The sequence below is a fragment of the Lissotriton vulgaris genome, chromosome 2_1 (assembly GCF_964263255.1).
Source record: "Lissotriton vulgaris chromosome 2_1, aLisVul1.2, whole genome shotgun sequence".
NCBI classification, from domain to species: domain Eukaryota; kingdom Metazoa; phylum Chordata; class Amphibia; order Caudata; family Salamandridae; genus Lissotriton; species Lissotriton vulgaris.
In genome coordinates, this window is record NC_141687.1 from 325,398,119 (window position 1) to 325,421,205 (window position 23,087).

Consider the following 23,087-nt stretch of genomic DNA (forward strand, 5'->3'; position numbering starts at 1 on the left):
CAGAGTTAGACTTACCCACACTAAATTATTGTATTCAAAGTCTTTTATCGACCAATTGGCAATAGGAGGCTATGAGCTGTGGAAAGATACTATTGATCTTAAATCTGTTTGGGGTTCTAAAAATTGGCAAGTGCAAGGCACTGAGGCTTTGCATTGTGCATGTCTCATCCAGAACCATATGTTGTTTCTGAATTCAACTATTTCACAAACCACTTGCTTTGGATTGGCTACGTCTAAAAAATTAAATGCTCCTTCTATTCCTAATTTGGGAGAATAGTCCAAATGGAATAATCACACCAGTAGGTCCCTTAGTGATTTACAAACTCTGTTACAAAATTCGTCCTTTAACATTTCCAGTTTGGATCCCCAAGGTTGGTTGTTATGGCAAAAAAGTTCAGATTCATGCCATCATTGTTTTCTGGGTTTGGCCCCGGGCTATACAAAGGTTAGGGTGGATCCCCGTTTCGAGAGTGACCATTCTGTCACTACCTATTTTGTGGGCTAGCTATGTCAGAACTGGCTTAAACACTCCACCTTAGCGTTGGTTAAACTCCATTTGTCTAAATTGAATGACGACGTTCACTTGAATTACTTTGCGAAAGGTACTGCAACTGGCAGATCCAAAAGATGGATATATTCTATTTACAATAAAGTGTGGAAACTGTCCCAAATTGAAGCTGCTTCTAGGTTAAGGGCTATTGATCAAGCTAATTTAGAAAAAGTGCTTGCAGTTGTAGATAATAGCATTAACACACTTTCTTCCCGAATTTACACATTAGATAATATTGTTTCTTCTGTCAATGATATTGTGTAAGATGATATCTCAGTTTTATACCATGGTCAAAATCAATTGCGTTCTATTATGCAGTTTGCATGGGCTTTACAAACGTTGAAGGCTGGTAAAGTGCCTTGGGACTATATGAACAGTTCATCGCTATTTTTACCATTTAATCTGACTGTTAAACAACAATTTATGTCAATGAAAGATGCAACATTTTCACTACTGCATAATGAAAAGTTAGAACCTTTGCCGTTTACTGTGGCCGAAACAAATTCTGCAGTTTGGCTTATTCATGGGTTAATAACGCTACCTTTTCCACTGTTTAAATTCGAAGCATGCATGAAACATTATGCCATAGGCAGATATGAACCATTAGGTAGCGCATATCTCCATGAAGTTTGGTCTCTACCCTTTACCTATAGGTGCTATATGGAATGAAAGGCGGTTTATTTAAAAGGTGAAGATTGCACTTCCACACCCGATCACTCATTGGTCTGTAGGAATATACAATTGCACGGCTCTTGTAATTCAGAAGCCCCGAATTTGGCCTGCATTTTAAAAGGTACATCCGCCCCGGCTATTACACCGACTTTCCTGTTGTTAGGAAACGGTAGTTATTTACTTTTAAACAATCAAGATTACTGTGGTATGCTGGCAGGGATCCGTACATAGTGACTGTCTCCCAACGTGTAGTTTGTTGTAAAAATGTTCTGTTCCCTCCTCCGCATAGGAAGCTCGATATATCCATCTGGCCTTCCATTCCGACCTCGAAAGCAGAGTTCAACAAGATGAGTTGAATAAGGGCTCTTTTGTCTCAAAAAGAAGTCGCCCTTACATCCGCACTTGAAACATTCGTCCTTCACATGGCTAACACTCATACTGAGGTACATGCCCTTCAGAATACTGATCTTCCCCTGCATTTTGGAGTATTGATTTCACACTATATTCAATGCCTTGTCGACCACAGGCTTGGCACACTTCTTTAAAGTAATAAGTTCTGGCTTTGTGACTTCATTCCAAACTATATTTGGTGTGAGACCGGCATTTTTTCATTCTAATTTTTGCAGCCTCTTCGGCGGTTTACCGTTAATTCTTGCCTTGGCTGCCGGTGTACTGCTGTTAATTTACTTGCTCAAAAATGGTTGCACATTCTGTGCCCCACGACAACCTGCCCTGGCTGCTCCAACTTCGTAACCGGATGCTTGAATACTATGGATCGCTGCCTCTGGCTTCTTTGAGTGTGGCGTATGGTTTATCTTTCCGGTTTTCCTACTTTACGTGCGTGCAGCCCGTTTTCCGCTGCCTGGGTTGCAGTTTTGCATTTGTGTCTCTGCACTACGGTGTCTCCTAACCCGGATTATGACCTGGTAATGAGTCCCTTGGTTGCTCATGAACTAGACTATTCTGGTGTCGGGATTATGGCCTGTGCAGCGGCGCATGGAGTCCTAGGCAATTGGAATATATGGACTGCAGCTCATGACTTCCTGGCAGGCAGTTATCTCGAAGAGCACCCGAGTTGTCCTCTGACGGTGCTAGAGGCTCCGGCTGTTGAAGAACATATGTGTTCTTTTCCATTACTGAATCAGATGGCCGAAATGTTCACTGACGATAACAACGACTTCCTATTGGAGGCGGTTGCAAAGTACTGTGCCTATACGCTGTTGGATTGAAGTGATTATTTTTTTTCTGCTGTAGACGCGTACTGGACTCGTGAATTTTTTCTTTCTTAATTTTTTTCTCCTCTACGCATTACATCTGTTTGAACACTATGCCCCCTTGTTGGGTTTCGTAGGTTTTATGGTTAATAATTCGGAAATTCCTCCCAATTATCCAGTTTGGCAAAATTTTGAACTTGGTTCTGTCTCATTAGAACTTGAACTCTGCGTTCTCAAAATTGACCCCCTTATTGTGCGTTCTCCGATCAAGGGAGGGTGTAGTGAGGGATGGGCCTTGTTTGCAAACATTGCTATGTTAGCATAGGCTTATTAGAAGTTTAAACACCATTTTACCTTTTGCTGCTTTTTGCACACGATACTGCATATAGCTGTTGTAGTAAGTTAGGCTGCGTGAATTACTGCACATGAGAATGGCTTGTTTTCGGCATCCCTAGACTTACATAGTGACCCTAGTCTGCACAGTGAGTGCTAAAGCCTCCAAGGTATCATAACAAGGTAGCTGTTGTAAGGGCTGATCGGCTCACGTTTTAGACATAGCATACATACAGCTGCAGCCAACGGAGATTCTGGCGCCTTTAATATTGCACTGTAGGCATGATTTCAGGCACTTGGAAGAATTCCGATTCCAGAGAGACAGAGAGCTTTTGCAGATCCTGATGTGATTCACTCTTGCTGATCTTAGAGGTATGGGGTCCCCCACACAAGCCTAAGAGACTTTCTATATTTTAGAAAACATAGTTCCTAATTAGGGAGGGTGATATACTAGGCGCTATAAGACCTGTTTTCACCATCGTTGTAATATTTCTCCTTTTGTGTTTTATGGAATTGTAACAATGCTGATCATATTATTTCTAATCATATGTCTGCTTGTGTTAGCAAAGATACTGCATCTTAGAGCACGTCGTTAAAATAAACATTTTAAGCTTTCCCGTGTCTCTTTTACTCCTGTTGTGGACTGGTATGAGAATAACAAACTAAAGAGTGTTCTTGATTCCCACCATTCCTGATCATAATCTAAGTCGCATGTTCTGGGTTATGTAATCATTGGTTCCTTTGCTATAGGACGAAGAGCTAATGTGACACTGATGCTAGTTGGTTAGGGTTTCTAGGTACTGAGCTGAGTTTTTTGGTCCACCACAATTCACTGAGGTCCTGGGTCTCTGTGGACAGTTCTGGGTCTGAGCAGACTCCCTGCAACAGTATCATTCAGCCCATAGAGAGCTCAGAATGGTTAGCCCCCATTGTTATCGCTAAGAACCAAAATAATGAAATATGGGTATGTGTGCACTTACCTGACTTGAATAAGTGCATCTGGGTGGAAAGACACCGCCTACCACGCATTAATGAAATGCTAGGCACTATGGGGAAGCTGCATGCTTTTCAGTCTTGGACCTCTCTAATGCGAACCACCAAGTTGAGTTACATCCTGAATACAGGTGGTTAACAGCATTTACTACTTCCATGGGCACTTGTATGTACTGCAGGATGCCATTTGGGTTGGAGTCACCTGCTGCCATCTTTCAAAAAATCATGTAGCGCCTTTTATGGTTCCCGCCAAAACTCTGTGTTTCCAGGATGACGTTCTGGTGAATGGAGCCAATAAAGGGGAACAGGATAAATATCTCAGAATTATCCTTAAACTCAGAGAAGCGAGGCTCACACTCAAAAAAGACAAGTGCCAATTAGGTTTAGATGTTGTTGAATACCTAGGACATACCATTTCCAAGAATGGCTTTAAGCCCAATTTGTGTTTACTAGAGGCAGTTAAATAAACGAGTGCTCCAAGTAACAAGGATGAGTTAAGATCTTTAGGCTTAGCGGAGTTAATGGCAAAATATGTTAAAGATTTCGCTGAGCTTACCTTTGTCCTGAGAGATTTGATGAAGAGCCATGTTCACTTTAAATAGTTAGAGAACCATCAAAAGTGTTTAGATGAATTAAAACGTGCCTTATTTATGCAACTTTGACCACAACAGGAAAACTATACTTACCACAGATGCCAGGAATAAAGGTCTTGGGGTCACATTTCCCAATTTATTGATGGTAAAGAAAGAATTATAGCATTTGCCTCCAGAGTCCTTAGCAAATCTGAGGCCAACTACTCGGTTGTAGAAAGAAGGACTTTGGAATGTTTTTTGGCTGTCGAGCATTTTAAGTTTTATTTGTGGGGCATTCAATTTGATATGCGCACAGACCACAAACCCTTGACGTACATGTTCTTACCTAAAGGCTCCTACAACAGCACTCCAAGGGTTCCTTAATGTATTTTAGGGTTGGAAAGCTTCTGCTACAAACTGGAATACGTTTGGGGCAACCAAAACAAAGCAGCTGACTTTTTATCAAGAGTCTCATTAGACATAGCTGAGGAATTTGATACTCCAGAATGTCCCATCCTGATTGTCAATTCCTCATCTATAACCAACGATGATTGGATGTTAGCCAGCTCCAATGAGCTACCTTAACTAAACTCAAGTCGTATGCTCTTCTTGGTCGGCACAACAGCAAGAGTGAGGTTGATGACGACATAAAAGGTTTTTGGGAGGTTCATAATGAAATCAATGAGGGGAATGAATTGGCCCTATGTAATGTTAAGAACATACCTCCCATGAGCCTTCAAGACAAAATTATAGACTTAGCCCATGAAGGTCATCTGGGCAGAAGTCTCACCAAAGCTCGGGTGAGAGAATTTTATTGGCTTCCTAACATGGAATCTGAGGTAAAGGACTGCATTATTTGCTCCAACAGTGATAAGTCCAAAATAGTTCACAAGGCACCGTATCCCCAGTAGTTGTTCTAGAAAAACACTGGGAAAAATTTGCTCTAGATATAATCGGTCCTATTAACCGTTCTGGCATTACAAAATGATTTACGTCCTTTTTAATCGATTATCATTCACATTGGGTTATCACCAAAATGGTACACCAAGTGACAACTGTTTCACTGATTGCTTTTCTCAAAGATATTTTCTCTTCCGAGGGCATACCTGCCACTCTGGTGACAGACAATGGAGTGCAATTGACTTCACATGCCATGTCTGAATTTCTCTCACATCTCAACATCAAACACCTCAGGTCATCTCTATATTGTCCCAAGGCCAATGGCCTGGTAGAGAGGATCAATCGCATGGTCAAGGAATGTATTCATTTAGCATGCATATATCACTTAAAGGTGGAGGACGCCATTCGAGACATGTTATGGGCATACCATACTACTCCTGTCACAAAAATGTCACCTTTTTCTGCTTTAAAGCACAGGAAACCTTGCACCAAGCAATTTCTTTGCTGGTTGGGAGGAGGTGTCAAAGCGGGACACAACTTTACTGTGAGCAAAAGGAAAATTGCCCTGCATAAAACCAAGTATAAGAAGTATTATGATGTAAAACAGGGTGCGAAGCATCAGGTTTGAAAAGCAGGTGACTGGGTATGAGTCAAAAAACCAAATAACAGAGGAGGTATGGATTCTAAGTATTTTGAACCTATGCGCATTTCTAATGTCAAAAAGAACATTGTTATAATAGAAAATGGTCCAAGTTGGAGTATGGATAAACTTGTGAAACACAATGTTAATGATGTGTCCCCAGGTGTTGACTCGTCCAGTTCCAGCAAAAATTGCATCTCAAAGATGTAGTTTTCCATTTTTTCTACACCATCCTGGTCCTCATACTTTCTCGCTATCTTTTAAACCCTTTTTCTCTCTTTTTCTCTTCTCTTTTGCCTTATCTTCTTTTCTCTTGTACCTAGTGTATTCCTATATAATGATTTTCTAAAAATAAAATACAAATATTTTGAGGGAAGATGTGTTGTAATCTTAATGTATAATAGTTTGTCCCTCCTCCCCTATCCTCTGTAGAATGTTGGTATGTTCTATCCCTGACAGTTGCCTGAAGCTTGCCTTGGAATGTTGAAAAGGCGCAGCTGAGGCAGACTGTGAGACGAGTAATAAAAGCCTTTATAGGAACCTACTTTGAGTTTTCATACTTAGAACAGTAGTCTTTTTGGTTTCCTGAATTTTTCCGACTTCGCCCAATTAAGCAGCAGCTAGTAAAAGCTGCACACACCTGTAATTTGAGGCTAGCTGTGAAGATTGATTGAGGACTTTGCACCAGGTAGAATCTTTTTTACAGCTTTCTGTTTTTTAAGTCTGGGCAACCTGTGAACCAACGGTTGTTGTGCACAACTTATTTACACTATTAGATACGTGCACCTGTCCCCCAGCGTGCCGCAGTAAGGTGGGCATGCAGTCCACAATATCACTTATAGTGTTCTCTTCAATGAGAAAAGGGTCTCACACCCATAATAAACTATAAAGGCGAGCACACGAAAGAAGACATTGAAGTTGAAATGTTTTTTCTTTTTTTTTTTAAACCTCCGTAAATTATTTTACAAACTTATGGGGAAAAAACAGTCTGTTACAAAGTATTTTACAACTTTATTTCCTTTGCTCCTTTCCGAAGTTAAACAATGTAACAGTATTATAAAATTGCTGTAAGCAGCACTTAATAAAACAACTGAGTTCAGAAAGAACAAGGAGAAACAATCTAAAGAGGTTGCCACGTGTGGAAGGTGCAGTTGCGGAACGTACATCAACCCGGAAGTGTGCGTTGGGGAGCTCTGCGTTCATCTGGTTTTCTTATCCGTGTCCATGCTCTCACGCGGTTCCCAAATCTGCCCTTTACTTGAAAGGAAGTTGAGTGAGTTGATCCACATATACCGTGAGAAAAGCAGGTATGCGTGCCGGAACCAAAGGAGCTGACTCTTGTGGCACATCATAGCTCTCTGTACAAAAGGAAACAGCAGATTAAATCTCTGATAAGAACCCACAATTGCACTTTAATTTGTCATGCTTAGTGTAGACGAATTTACAAGCTAAATAATGTAATGCTCAATAAAGCAGCTTAGTAGTATCAGAAAACAATGTTGGCAGCAATAAGGTTACCTGTTGACTCTCACGTCATCGGGGCTCAATTCTAAACTGCTGTGATTGCTTTAACAGCTATACACATTCTGAGAACTGTAGTTTTAGTTTATTTTTAGTAAACCAATGGACTAACACTCTTGAAAACAATGATTTGTACAGGGCAAATTCAAGGCCTTGAGCCTTGTATTTCTGATGACAATGAGATATCCAGTGGCTAGAAGCGTTTCATTTGCTAGTTAGTAAAAACAGCTGGCCTATGGTCACATTCTACTACCATCTGAACCAGTAAGTACCAGCATTCCAAAGGCACAGACACTTTACATTTTGTAAATGAATTCAGTTTAGACCCGGGCAACTAGCTGGCAGCACCCACCTTCCCAGGCGCATGCGGGCAATGACTGCACTAATGCTTTGTTCTTTTTGCCTGATGCCTTTGATTTTTGGTGAGCTCTCTCGAAATTGAGATATCCAAAAAATTCTAATAAGAAAACATTATCTACTATCTCCACATAGACTGGGCTTCAAGCAAGGCATTAAAATGTGTCAGTTACTACTCAATGGTTGACCGATGCAACAGTCGCGTGGTATCCATGGAAACTGATCACAGATCACTCGGGACAAAGTTCTTGTACATTCTGAGAAAGGGACTAACAGCAAACAACATGTCAGAGGCTGGCACAAACAGGTAAGAGGGATTTGGAACCCAGTGTATTACTAGGTTTGGAAATAGAATTCAGTTCTGGTAGAGATGCTTCTCCTGTTCTGGGGCTCTCCACCAGATATTCCACAGTGCTGGGTATTTCTGGAACATGCATATGTCAGTATTTCCTGATAATATATCACCCTGCAGCTAAATCATCCAACTCTTTAGTACGCAGTAGGTTACCCGACACCATCCTGGTGAGCCCTTCGTGGGCCATTACAAAACGTGTAAGTTTGTAAGATGCGGTTAAACAAGTTGTGGCGAAAACCGAATATTCAGAAGCACGGTCACGCAGAAACAATATTCATACAATAACATTGTGGGGATTGCTGAATCCACAAACACAGGCCCTATTACTACATTTATAGAGTCTGTCCTCCTAGAGATTTTTGGGAAAGTTGCCTTTTCTGACACATTTGCAGTTGAGCAAGCACATAAGACATTGGGATCTCGTCCAGCACCGGGCGCGACTCCCAGACTGATTATTGCCAGGATCCTTAACTACCATGACTGGGGTATGGGGCTCCGACTGTCCCGGGAGCGCTGCTCCCGCTCCTACCAGGGATCCAGTATTGCACTGTTCCCAGATTTCACACCTGTCGTGCAGGAAGGGAGCCTTAAATATATAGATGTCAAGAGCGCCCTTCAAAAAGCGAATAATAAATATGCCATGTTATACCCGGCCTGACCGCATACAGATTGGGGGAAGACACATGTCTTTGACTCCCCTGACGACGCAGCAAAGTTCTGGAAGCAGCAGCAGAATGAGGACAGGCTTTGTGGACGTGATGGGAACCTAGATTCAGATTACTGAGTGACTGGAGGAGGTTTTGCGACCAGAAACTCGCTTGTTGCTCTTCAATGTCTGGATTCATGTATAATCGACTGACAATCCTGATTTGTGGTGGATAAGGAACATTATTCGTGGCCTGTAAGTCATGGGAACTCTTCACAAAAACGTTCATACATCGATCACCGCTAACTGTGACATAACTACAAAAAGTGCAGTAACAAATTAATAGACTATTATTATTATACACGAGATGGCTCCAATGGAGTGTTGCCTACTCCACTAGGATGTTCTCCTGTTCTTTCCTAATCATTCCTCTTTTTTCTCTCTTGTCTTCTCCCCCTTTCTTTATTATCTACTTTGAGATTCACTGGGTGCTTTTCTTCACGTATCTGATGTAAGTGGGGGATGGGGGTAGGGTTGTTTATTGTTGGTTATAGTTCTCCTCTTTGTTGGTACGGAGCAATACTCTTTCATGATATTATTGATATACCTCGTAATTATTTGCATAATGTAATGATACGTTACGAGCTGATTAGATGAGTCCTCCAAGAGAACGCAGCATTTGTCTGTATCTTTGCTGCTTATCGTGGAATGTTAGAGGACTGTCAAACCCCAAGAAAAGTCGTCAGGTCCTAACTTACAGGGCCAGACATACTATTCAGATAGCCTTCCTTCAGGAAACACACTATACTCTGCTCACGACACATGGGTTTGCGTTGTCTTGGGGTAATCATCGTTTCTTCTCCAGATATAGCTCATACTCACAGGGGTATGCGTACTGATCCACCAATCTATTCCCTTCAAGGTCTGGGAGGTTGTGACTGACGACGAGGGTAGATACGTATTGGTATTGGGCACACTGGGAGGGGAACCCATTCTATTAATTAATGTGTATGCACCGAACGTAGACACCGCAGATTTTTCCCCTAAACTTGCAACACCGATTGACCACTTTGATGTTGGTATCCTTCTTCTGTGGGGCAACTTTAATCTTACATTAGACCCCACCACAGAAACCACCGGCCCAGGCCGTATCACGAAACCTCAAGCAACACTGGGCCTCACTACACTGTTGCAATTTCCTTTGTTGGCAGACCCTTAGGGCACAAAGCACCCAACAACCTGAAACTATTAATGTTATTTCAGCCCTCAGAGCTCTCTGTCCCGGATCGATCATTGGTAGCTTACGCCGCTACTTTTACTGGAGGTACAGGTGATCGATTATATGCCCGCACATTGTCTGATCATGCTCCCGCACTTCTTTTGTTTGACCTTCCAACGATTCCCAAACATCTGCCTCTATGGAGGCTTCCCACCTCGGCTTTGCTCGACTCAGTTTTCCATGCAGAGGTGGGTGACGCCATTAGGGAGTACTTTGTGCTAAATGAAGGATCCGTATCCTCACAAGCCATATTATGAGATGCCTTTAAGGCATATATATGGGGGTCTGTCTCTCAAACCATGCTGGCGTGCTTCGATCCATTCGAAGGGACTTGGAGGTAGTAGATGGGAAACTCAAAGACATTGGGCCAGATATATCAAAGGGTTTTGCCCATTCTGTGTCTATGGGAAAATGTGTTCATACATAAGGCCCATAGACATTGCTGCACAGGCCACTCCACCAGTGTCGTTACATGACCGAGCAACACTGCGGTCTGAATTTACTGACCTAGCCACCCAAGAGGTAAAATACCTTGGTAAATACGCAATGGCCCAAGTATACAGCGAAGGCGAGAGGCCAGGTAGGACGCTTGCCGACAGCTTCAGACTCAATACCAATAGGCATACATCACACACCTAGACACTGACACAGGCACTAAATTGAAAAGGGGGTCTGATATCACCGACGCTTTTTTGGCTTATAATACTCATTTATATACAACGCGTAATCCCCCCACAGGACAAGCTCTGACCGATTATTTGCAAGAGATAGCCATGGTCTGATTGGAGGAAGGACAGCGCGACTTCCTGGCCTCCCCAATATACACAGATGAAATTAAACAGGCGATAAAAGATCTGGCCTAATGGGGGAGCTTAACAAAGCTTACCAACACGAGCTGGCTCTCTGTCTGTTGGAGGTATACGATGAGACCCTAACGAAAGGATCCCTCCCTCCTACTATGGGGGAGGCTATAGTCACGCTACTGCTCAAACCCGCCAAGCCACCTCGCCATTGTACATCCTACAGGTGAATCAAACTTCCCCTTTCCATGGCTGGCAGGAGCGCAATAATGAAAATGGTGGTCCTCCCACGTTTTTTATACCTATTTTCAAATATCCCAATTGCCCTTACCTCAAACATTTTCGATACTCTTCGGTCCTTACATATTCGACTTGTCAGGGTGGGTAAAAAGCCGCGGAGAGGCTGGAATACTCTAATCATGCCGTACGAACATGGGGGATTTAGAGTTCCAGATCTTTATTTATATTATCTCGTGTCCCAGAATCATTTTACATACTACTGGTACCACCCAGATGCCCGACTTCAATATCTTAAGCCTGATTGCTCCCAAATACATCCTAATCTACTATCAGCAGTACTACCAAAGGGTTTGCCTCGCTGCCCTTCGGAGATCCAAACGATATCCACGACATGCTGGGCTTGGACGAAACTATGATGATATTTACCAGCAGACTTTCTTTATTCTGCAAAGATACCGCTGGCATATAACCCATGGTTACCACCTACTCCTGAATCCTTTACCAAACATATGTTACTACTTAAGCATGGGCACCAGACTGTTGGCGACCTGTTTGAAGAATCGCATCGATGAACCGCAAAAGAACTTATTACAACCGGAGAAGCTCTGTATATATACAGATTTCTTCTACATAGGGTGCGGGGAGCTTTGATTTGGGGACTCCCGGATGCTGCATCGGAACCATCAGATTTCCCGGATGGAACCCATTTGGTATAGCGCCTGTTTCATCTTTCATTACTTCTCTGCCCTGTGGTAGGCACTAAGGCGCGGAATGCCTGGAAGCGAGACCTGGATATGTCAATTACAGACGATATATGGCATTACTGCTGTGCGCAAACATGGTATATCTCAAATAATCATCGCCATAAACTATTGCATTTCAAATATATACACCATGATTATATAACCCCGACATTGTTGGCCAAAATCGACCCTAACACCACTCACAAGTGTGCTCGATGCCCGGCTCCAGATCCTGATTTTTCGCAACGGGCCTGGCACTGCACACCAGTTCAGGCATACTAGAAAGAGATGTTTTACCATTTATCCCTTATGGTGGAAAAAACTATACAACCTGTGTGAGAAGTTGGCCTGATATATAATGTTCACTATTCTAGTGAGTACTTTGTGTCAGTCCAAACAACCCTTATTGCTGATTGGTTGTAAGTCAACCGTAGACCAGCTATCCTAGTAGCAAGGACAAGAGCAGTCTTTAGGCTAAACTCTAGAGGGCGTGTTAAGGCAGCTGTTATACCATCACATATACCCCTTGAACACCAAGTGAAAGGACACCACACAAGTTGTTATGAAAATAAAAGTATATTTATTTAGAACACAACAGCCCTGGACTCTTTATGAGGACAGGGTGCTAAGCACAATACAAAGCTCTTAGGAAAATACTCAAAATCGCACAATTTACACAAATGCCCGAGGGGCACGAAAAACCATATACTCTAAAAGTGGAATGCGAAATTACTAGCAGGTAAGTACTACTCTAATAGACTTTAGGATCGCTAGGACTTGACTACTGAACCTTCAGATTACTAGCAGGAGGCCTAGGGAGATCGGGTGCAGAGTGTGCACTCTCACGCGGGATGCGGGACAAAGTCTATGGATGCTAGATTTCGTAAAGTTAGTGTTATCGGACGAATCCGACTAGGTAGAGCTGAAACGAAAAGGATCTGGACCCTTGGATAGTGAGGCTATGCTGGAGCACCGAAATGCTGAGGTTACTTAGCCCAGGGGCTGCGGCTGCATAGGTCTGGAAAGACGTCGGGAATCCTCGTTGCAGTCTATGGAGCCTGAAAGAAGAAGTTGCTGGCAGGCGACCAGTGAAGAGATTCGGAGGGATCCAAGCCTGGATCGATGATGGAGTATACCTGTAAGCAGAGGGGACCAAGTTCTGAATCACTAGCCAGTGATCAGATGGGCACCAGGATGGCACCGGATGGAGTTACCTCGACCAGGTGAGTGGGCGACGCTGGGCTCTGCAGTCTCACGGACCAGGAGGCGTTGTCGGCGACCAGGATGGAGGTGCGAGCTGTCCCACGAAGGTGTCTGCTGTCGACGTCGCTGGACCCAGGATTGGGGCAACAAGTCTTGGCAAATGCAAGCCCACGCGGTGGACTTAAAATGGCGTCTGGAGTGGACCAGGAGGGTCCGGGGTGCTCCTCTTTTGGAGGGGAGCAAGGGCCAGTCTGGAGCAACCAGACCAGCTGTGTTGTCGTCGTGGAGCGTCGTCAAGAGGGCCACAAGCCAGCAGGCAAGTAGCCGGACAACGCGGTGAGCAGCAAAGAGTAGAAGGGCCCCACGCAGATCTGGTGGATGCTGGGGGGCTGGACTTCGGTGCTGGAGCTGCTCAGGGTTAGGGCTTCTCGAACCCCAAAGCACTCACTCGAGGATCCCTCGGCGGTCGTGCTGGATAAGTGTCGTGCAGTTCTGAAGATGGCCGGTCCCTCGAGGTCTCGTCACACCCACGGATCTCAGCTGGGCTGATGATGTAGGTAGAGGTCAGAGGTGCCAGGGAAGCCAGGTTTCGTCGTGCTGGTCGGTCGGATTCCTGAGGAAGGACGTTCAGCAAACCGCAGTGTTCTTAGATGGTGGCCCAGTACCAATTTGATATGTACCTAAGGTACATGGAATCCATTTTAGAGAGAGAGCAGTAGGCCTGGGGCCCTGAATAGCAGGGTCCCAGGTCAACTAAGTCGGAAAACCAGCAAAACACCAGGCAAAAAGTTGAGGGCAACCATAGTCAGGTATCCACCCTCCTACAACCTGAACCACTGACAGCTCTTCTTGGACATGTCCAACCTTTAAAAAAGAATATTAGAAGGTTTACAGCAATAGCTCTCCTCATTGCAAAACAACAGATCTCTTTGGGATAGAAAACAAACACCGACTGCTAAGGCCTGGCTCCGTGACATGATACACTGTGACAAAATGAGCGATATATATGCAACCCTGTTCCCACTGACTTCACGCCCACGAGACATTTGGCAACCTTCAAAAAAGAATTATTGATACACCCTCTGGACGGTGAGTAAAACGCTCTAGTGAATACAGAGGGCTGAAAGGTGAGTCCCGGAGATACTAGAGTGTAATGGGGCCTATTGCCAGATATTGAGAAATGTTTGATATGAGCAGTTCTTGATGCATTGTGTACTACCGTATTTACTGGCGTATAAAAGGACTTTTTAACCCTTGAAAACCTTTTCAAAAGTTGGGGGTCGTCTTATTTGCCGGGTCATTTTATAAGCAAGTGAATATAGCCCAAACCCTATATTTTAAAAGGAAAAGTAGGGGGTCGTCTTATACACCAGAAAATACGATCGGTGCAACCAATTGTATTTCGTAGGATCCATTATACGAGCCATCTGCATGTTTCAGTTTTTTCTTTTCTGTTTATCGCTCCTGTACCCTGTTTTATTTGTTGGAATCTGGCTCTTGTTAAGTATTGAAAGATTTCAATCGATTTGAGATGTTAAACAATGGTCGTGCATTATCATTATGTCTGTAAACTGGCGATCGCAATAAGAAAACTTTATATAAATAAATGAACAACACCAAACTCATTGCACTGGAATTAAACTAAATGTATGCCTCTCTTGAAATATAAATAAAGTTTTTAAAAAATGTTTGCTTATGTTCGAGTCTCTTCCTACCTTTTTGATCTGACGCTGCCAGTTTGCATCTGTTCTACCTCGTCCCAGAGTAGGTACATGTGATTTGTCAAAGACTAGGACTATAAAATATCAGATAACAGGGTTTCCTAAAACGATTCTCTTATTTCCTTTGACCCTCTGCTCTTTTCACATTACTATGTACTTATATTATTGTTTATGTGCATCATCGTTAACTCTGTGCTGACAGTACTTTCCCCTACACCTGTGCACGCAGCATCCTTTGCAGATCTACCACACCCAACTCTGACATCACGATTCTTTAATCATCATAAGTGATTCAGGATTACTGCCATCAATATCAGATAAAATCTTTACAAAAATTGTGGATAAATCTTAAGTTCCAATCCTCTGATGTTGATTCTGTACCTTTCGATGAATACCGTATTAAAATGATGGGATCTATTGAGGACGGTTAGCAATTCACAAAAAGAAAGATATAAAAAAAGATTGAATTTGCTCGAAAAAGGCAGGGGCATTATAGGCTGGGTGAGCAAGGAAAGTTGGCCATTGTTTTGTGACCAGACTCTGCAATACCTGTTGGTGGTTCAGTGGACTTGCTTGTGGAAGGAATACTAGAGAGGTTACAGTGAGGTATTTGATAAAAGGTTGGTTGTCTGCATGGTTTTGAGAACACAATTGATTTTAAGAAAGGAGGCATTCTGGTTGCGCATAAACAACAAATGTGCCCCTTAGCATAGGAGATGATTTGAAAGTGTTGCCTGATAACGTGTGGTAAGAAGATTATTGAGTCTGAGCATGAGGCGAAATATATTCCATTGTGATGAATGCTAAAAAAATATATAAATAAAGTCCAGAGATCTTCATCCTCAAAATAATAATAATGCAAAGGTGGATTTTCACCCTTTTATCAAGATACAGGAGAGGCATGCTATAGTGGGCGAAGGCAAATATTTCACTACAATTGATCTCAGTGCTGTGTATCATCACTTTGCTTCAGAGTCTTAATCCCAGATATTAACCACTTTTTTGACACCTTTTAGGGTATATAAGTAGCTGTACCTATTTTGTGGAATTGATTCTGTAGCTAGTGTGTTTGAGAAATTGCTGTATGATTTATTCAAAGACATTAATGGCATTCGTAATTCTAGAATGATATTCTAATATAATAATAATAATAGGAAAGTTTATAAAGCGCATGGTTACGCACACCGGCGTGTCCCCGCGCTGTGGTAAGTGAGAGAAGTAGGTCCCCAATATACTCAGCTGTGCCCTATCTATTGCCCAAATAGATGCGTCTTGAGCTTTCCCCTGAACCTTGCCTCAGATGGCTCTAAGCGAAGCTCCAGCGGTAATCTATTCCAGTTCTTTGCTGCAAGAAACCGGAAGGATCTGCCCCCCATGCAGGTTTTTTTAATTTTTGGGATCTCTAACAGGCCAGTGCCTGTGGATCTCAGAGGTCGAGCAGATCCTTCAACAAAAGATAAACATAATGACATTTCAGACAGAGTACTTGGTGGGTTGTAAGAAAGAAGAAGGAGTGTTAAGAGAAATACATCTCGGTTTATTACTACAACTGTGGGCTATTTCAGACAACATATTACATTGGTGGCATAACACCAAACAATTTCAGCATTCGTTTGAGAGAAAGCTATGCAAGATTTGTAAAAGGTTACACTTAGATTACAGAAGCTTTAAGAAGATGCTACTAAGGAAGAAGGAATAATTGGGTAGGGTGATACAGAAAGAAGTCTTTTTGAAGAGGTTAAAAGATGATCTTACAAGCTCCAGCTTTATAACCCTTTATATCTGGATAGAACTGTGTTGTCCGGATTGATAAAAGTGCCACTGGTTTAGTTGCAGTGTTATGTCAGTGGCTGCATTGGAAGTAAAGCACTATTGAGTTTATTTTGCCCATGTTAAAGGAGGCGGTGAACCCCTACAGCACAGTAGAAACGGAGATGCTGGCATGCGCTTGGGCTGTTGATAAATTGAAAACATTTTTCATAGGCTACACCTTTCAATTTATGTACGGATAGCTGTCATTAGGATCACTTTTGGAGATTTTTACTTTTGATATTCAGATTACTGGAGTGTAATTTTGAAGATAAACACATCCACGGATCCCTGCCCTCACCACATCTTCAACAGAGCCGGCACCTCCATGACACCTGAACTCTGCTGCACCATCAACTGCTCCATCGAGTCAGCAACCTTCCTGGAAGATTCTTCTCCTACCTCGTTGTGAAGACCCAGAACTCCCTGCCTCTGCACCTCAGGCAATAACCATTGTAATTCTGGAAGGACCTCAAGACCTGGCTCTTTGACTGAACCGCAGACCCCCACCTCACTGAGCACCTTGAGACCCTCACAGGTGAGCAGTTGCGCTTTATAAGATTACTGATTGATTGACATTTCAGGCAGTTATAATGTTAGAGCAATTTGCTTAACTAGGTTTGCAATACTTGTCAATGTCACTTATCAGGACTGTGATGAGATGGAGTGTGTGGTTTCCTTTATTCATGCTGTGGATTTCTGTACAGGATGCGCAGTTCATCAGATGAGTGAAAGCAGAGTAGACCAAGAGGTGATGTTTTACGGAAGGTATGCAAGCATGTGATGTGTGTTTAGTCTTAGTGGGGAACTGCAAACATTTGGACAAGTGGAGGCAGAGTTAGGTTGGAAGGTGGTCTTATGAAGAGTTGTGACTGACTCCGGAGCGTGGGGTTCACGGTTTGAATTCTGGCACCGGCGGCAGCTCAGCATCATGTGACTCTGGCCAATAGCTCACTTAAGCTCCCTAACGGCCCAAATGCCTTCAAACCCATAATGCATAATGCGCTTAACAAATAGGAATTAATAATATTATAGAAGAGACCTCCATTGGGGTTGGGGAATTGCAACATTTCTATAGCAAATGAAGGACTTCTGGAAACCAACACTACAACAATTTGAAGAGCATTTTTGGTGGCCAGGGTTACATCGTAATGTAGAGAGAGTTGTGGATGTTTGCAAATAGTGTGTTCGTTCGTATAAACATGAGACAGTTTGAAATACCTCTCTTCAGTCTGTTCCATGGCCTTTTGGACCATCAAAAAACATAGTGACTGGCCTGACCTGTACCATTACTGCTTTACCTGAACATTGAAGACTTTTAATTATATATTTTTGTTTTTATTTTAAACTTTCTTCATTGATTTTCAATCAATAATAAAATTCCCAGAACTTCAACCTCCTCTGCTCCTCCACCCTCCTAGGAAGAACCCACATCAGAGTATATATATACTTGTTATTGGATCACAGGTATTACATTTAACATCAGTGTATTGCCATTCATACCATGGAACAATTGCATCTATGCAACTCTCGACATCTCACTCGTTCTGCTCTGTTTCATCTTTTTTATGTCCTCCTCCTTGGCTATATCACTGCCACCATTTTGTAATTCTATGTGTACCATGTTCCGTTCCCTAACCTGTCCCGGTCTGTTTCCATTGTACAGCAACTTCTGCCTTACTCCACATTCTGCCTTCACCCATTGGGTCAGTTCCTTAGTCCACCGTACTTTGGTCAGGGGCTGGCTCTAAATCCATTTCATACTCTAGTTTGATTAGTGGGGGGCACACAGCCCAATTAGCATAGTTGAATCATCAGTTGAAACACAATCTCAGTCAGTACATTCTGGGCTGCCATCACCTAACCCCAGAAGCCTGCACGCCCCGACAGTCCTGCCACATTGATATATGTATGAGCCTACATCATTCCTACATTTGGGGCAACTATCCCAGTTATTTGGGTTCATTCTGTGCAACAGATAGGGTGTCACATATACCGGGTGTATGCTTTTCAAGTGGATACGTGTAAATCTGGCATTTCAAGTGACTTCCCTAAAATTCCTTAAGATATTTCCCCACTTTAGGTCCCCTAGTTCCAACTTCATATCCCTTACTCATTTGGATTTTAATACAATAATTTTTCTATCGCTCTGTAGGACCAGTAGTGCTTATACTTGCATAATTAGTTTGCTGCTCCCATGCATCTCACGCAGCATCTGATTTAGTAGGTGTGTATCGGGTTCTCTAGGGAACCCCGGCCAAGTTTTTTGGACAGACATATCTATTATCAATTCCCCATTTAGCACAGAAGGCCGTATAACAAAGCAGTCTACCATCCTCATACAGATCTCCCAGACATTGAAGCAAGTACGCCTCGTTTATGGTTTTCAGGAACCCTGGTAGACTAAGGCATAGTCCTGAACACCAGGGGATCAATTGCTGCAAAATGGATATAGACTCCATTCTTTCCTAAAAGCTTTACCCATACTCAATAATTTTTCATATTTGATCCGGCAGTCCAGCTTTTTTAGTACGGGGATTAAAGGAAGCGTTAAAAGTCCTGCGGGCCGTACCAGTTGGATTATTTGACCGACCAGGTCTACCCCCTCTTCATCAAACCATGGACTACATATTGCAACGGGCAGCTTGATAACAGATTCTGAAATTCAGGAACTCCTCTTTCCCACCGCGTTTTTTGTACATTGAGGCTTATCCTTGCTTTTCCTGTTTCCCAGTATAACACTCGCAGCAGACTGCCCAATGTGTGGAAACAATTGTCTGGCATATGCACAAGCATATGTTGTAAGACCTTCTGAACTCTAAGGAGCATAAACACCTTACCTGGGGAAATACGCCTGTAGGAAGGTGGCTACCTGACTATGGTTACCCCAGATTTTTTGCCTTGTGTTTAGCTGGTTTTCGACTTAGTTGGCCTGGTTCCCTGCTAATCAGGGCCCCAGGCTATCTGCTCTCTCTGTAAAATGGATTCCATGTACCCTAGGTGCATAACTAGATTGGCTTGGGTCACCTTATCAGCCCCTGTACAGCGCACTATAGGTGCCCAGGGCATAGGTGCATCCAAGGCCTACCAGGGGCTGCAGCATATCTCTTGCCACCCCTGGCTGGCTATCTAAAATTGACACAACTGGCTGATCACTCAGCTGGGGCAAGGTGGTGTAATCACCCCTTGCTTAGATATAGTATGCCTATATCTAAACCAATCTGGACACATATAAACCTGTGAGCCACTCCTATGGCAGGCCTTAACAATCCTGAAGGCAGAGTGCGTGGTTTAATGTGAGATGGTGCTCTAGCATGAGCTGAGCCTGTCTGCAGCTGTCGGGACCAATTCCCTTAGCTGTTCCGGGATAATGCCAAACCATATACTATTAAGTGCATTATAATCCTCGCGGTTATATGTCAACTTTGGTTTGGCTTTATCAAAACATGTCGTGTAAGGTGTCATACGATTTGGAATACTACCCCCTCGCCAGTCCTGGCGACGGGGGTAGCATTCCACCCCTCTAGAGGGGACGACATGTTACTTTTGCTAAAACGCGGTTGATTTTTAAAAGAGCCTCAGATCCACAAAATGGATGCTTCTGCCACAGACACATGTCTGACCTCCTGCTGCTGACCGAAACTCAGCAGAGGAGGCCTGGACAAAGGATTTCCTGTCACAGGGAGATGTGACACCACCCCAGACAGGAGATAGTGGATTGTAGCAGGGAGGTTTGAATGAAACCAGACAGTGCCTGGGGAGCACAAGGCTTCCCCTTGCATAATCCGGTCAAACCGGTTCTGGGGCAGCCCAGCCCCAGCTCCAGTGAGACCTGGACAAAGGAAAGGGGGTGTAACCACCCCCCTTCCTGGTCCCACCCATAGGGGAGGGACCTAGCAGGAGATCCACCCCTCAGATTGGAATAAGAGGGGGAGCAGTGCCAATGCAACTCAGATCATCCTGAAGAAACATAAGAAACGAATTCTGGACCCTTCGACTTTCTACACGACGTGAGAAGACTGAAGAATCTCCCTTGTGGTCAAGGAGTGACCACCCTGTGCAAACAGGCACCATCCAGCCCTCGACCCTTGCTTTGTTGCAGTTCCCGCCGGAACTCGAGCGACAGAGATCGACGAGATCAAGCTTGCCTGCCTTCTACCTGCCCGATCCACAGTCCCTGCAGAGCTGAGACCCGTGGAGGCGACCGGAAGCGTGGGGCACGCCATCTTGAAAAGGCCACGAGACGCTGACCGTGCAGCCCACGAGTGACCCTCGAAGCTGTGCACCGGGGTTTGAGAAGCCCTAGCCCCGAGCTCCACTTGCACCAAAGCTCACCCCTCCACACTCGACGAGCGATGCGTGGGGCCCTTCTGCTTGTGTGGGCTTGACGCGTTGGCCCGGTCACTTGCCAGCTGGCTTGTGGCCCCTGTGCCGACGAAACTTGAAATACGACTCGCTTTTCTGGTTGCTCCAGATCTGCACCAGCTCCTGTGAAAAGGAGCCCCCACTCTGACCCTCCTGGTTCGAGTGATAAGCAATCTCCCGGTTCCGCGTGGATTGCTTTTGCCAAGTGCTGTTTGCTGCAATTCTGAAGCCGACGGTGCTGACGGCGAGAGCCTACGTGGGACAGATCGTGACCTGCTCCTGGACGTCGCAGATGCCCCCGAGCCCACGTGACAGCGGAGAGAAGCCTATCGACAACCGCCTGATTGCGCCCGACATTGCCTGGTTCCGTCCTGGTTCCACCCTGGTCACTGCTGAGTGACCCAGACTCTGTCCCCTCTGCTTTCAGGTACTTTTCTACTTCGATCCACCCTTGGATCGCACCGGACACTTCTGCTTCACATCGCCTGCAGCTGCAACAGCTTCAAGCACCAAGAACCTGCGTGACAGAACCCGACGCCACTTCGACCCTGTGCACCCACGGCCTGTGGGTGAGGTAACATTGCAACGCCGGTGTTCCCACACTGGTACACACCTCTAGGGTCTGTGTCTAAAGTTTTGTGTTCCTAGGTTCAGCGGAAGTATCTTTTAATTCACTTTAACTAACTTTTACGCACCATTGACAGTGCATTGGTGCGCGCCGCACTTTCCGTGCTGCACCCGTCTCCTGTGGGCTACTCCCGACTTCATCATTGCTAGTCCTGACTGCTCCCAGCGAATCTCTAGGCCCTAGGCCTAACCATTGTTCGATAAGTGTTACTTATACCACTTTTTTAGTATATGGTCTGAGTGGCCACCCGCCCTCATCCATAATTGTGCAACTTTATATGTTTTACTGTGCTTTTGATTTAACGCTTGTGCCCCTTTCCTCATAAAGAGTACTGGGGAGTAATTTAGAAATAAATACATATATTTTTATAATATATACTTGTGTGGTGTCCTTTCATTTGATTACAGGATTGTATGTGGTAAAACAGCTCGCTTAACACGACCTCTTAAGTTAAGCCTTTAAGGCTGCTTAGTCCATGCTACCACTAGGATAGCTTGTCTAACAAGGTTGACTTACAACCAGACATCTTTGGGGTTTGTTTGGACTGATACCCAGTGGTTCCAGAATTGGAAACACTACATATCAGGCCAACTTCTCACAACGCCTCAATAAAGTAATCAGGAATTTCTGCAATCTGTGTATACTACTGTCTAGCCCAGTCAACAAGGCGCCCACAGAGCTGGGTTAGCACTCAGATAGATGCCTAAATGTCTAACTGGGGTCAACTGAAGGTATATATATGAGGACCAACTTATTCGTATTCAGCCTAAATCTAGTGACGCCCAATCTCCTGGATCGTGTGGTCTATCTAGCTCCACACTGTCATCAGATTCGTAAAAGTCAGCAAGATATCACTAGTGAATAGGGATATGATCTCACGCTTATCTCCCACGAGTGTGCCATCGTCCCAGTGTCTGACCCTTACCACCTGGCCAGTCATCCGATTATTATTGCAAATTTCAAGAGGGAAAAAGGGCATCTCTACCTCGTCCCCCTTTGTACTGCCCACCTTCCCGATAATCTGTTGCCTAACTTCACCCATGCCAGGATAAGAGTGTATAGGAGACCCACCTGTCTTAGAAAGTCCTTTCCCAAGTCATATATAAACAATGTGTGCTTCCTAAATACCCAGTCAAGTGTGTCAATAGCCACATGGCATCGTTCGCCTGTCCTAGATACCTGTTCTATGACAAAAAATGCCTTCCAGATATTCGTGGACATTCGTGCAAATCCCCCCCCCCCCCAGCTTGGTCTGTGTGTATTATATGTTCGGCTACCTTTGCTAATCTCCTGGTCAGGATCTCCCCCAATATCTTGGTGTCCATGTTAATCATGGACAGTAGACCATGTGACACACACCACTGGCTCTTCCCCCACCCCCCCGGCTTGAGTAGCACCACTATGTGTGCTTTGTGTGCTTTGTGCAGTGATTCCAGGAGAGTGCCCCTCTCTAAAGCCTCTCTGTATATGGCCAGTAGAGGTGTGCTTAATATGTGTCCATATTCGAGGTAAAATCCAATTGGTTGAACATCCATTTCCGATGCCC

General features: G+C 44.1%; 1 protein-coding gene across 1 annotated transcript in view; it reads right to left on the minus strand.

The window, feature by feature from the left end:
* Positions 1–6,870: 6,870 nt before the first annotated feature.
* Positions 6,871–23,087, minus strand: part of PIGL (phosphatidylinositol glycan anchor biosynthesis class L) — a 456,545-nt gene continuing 440,328 nt past the window's right edge. Inside the window, exon 7 of the mRNA XM_086955062.1 lies at positions 6,871–7,232. Within this exon, the coding sequence (XP_086811188.1) occupies positions 7,074–7,232 (159 nt within the window). The 3' untranslated portion in view covers positions 6,871–7,073. The remainder of the gene's footprint in view (positions 7,233–23,087) is intronic.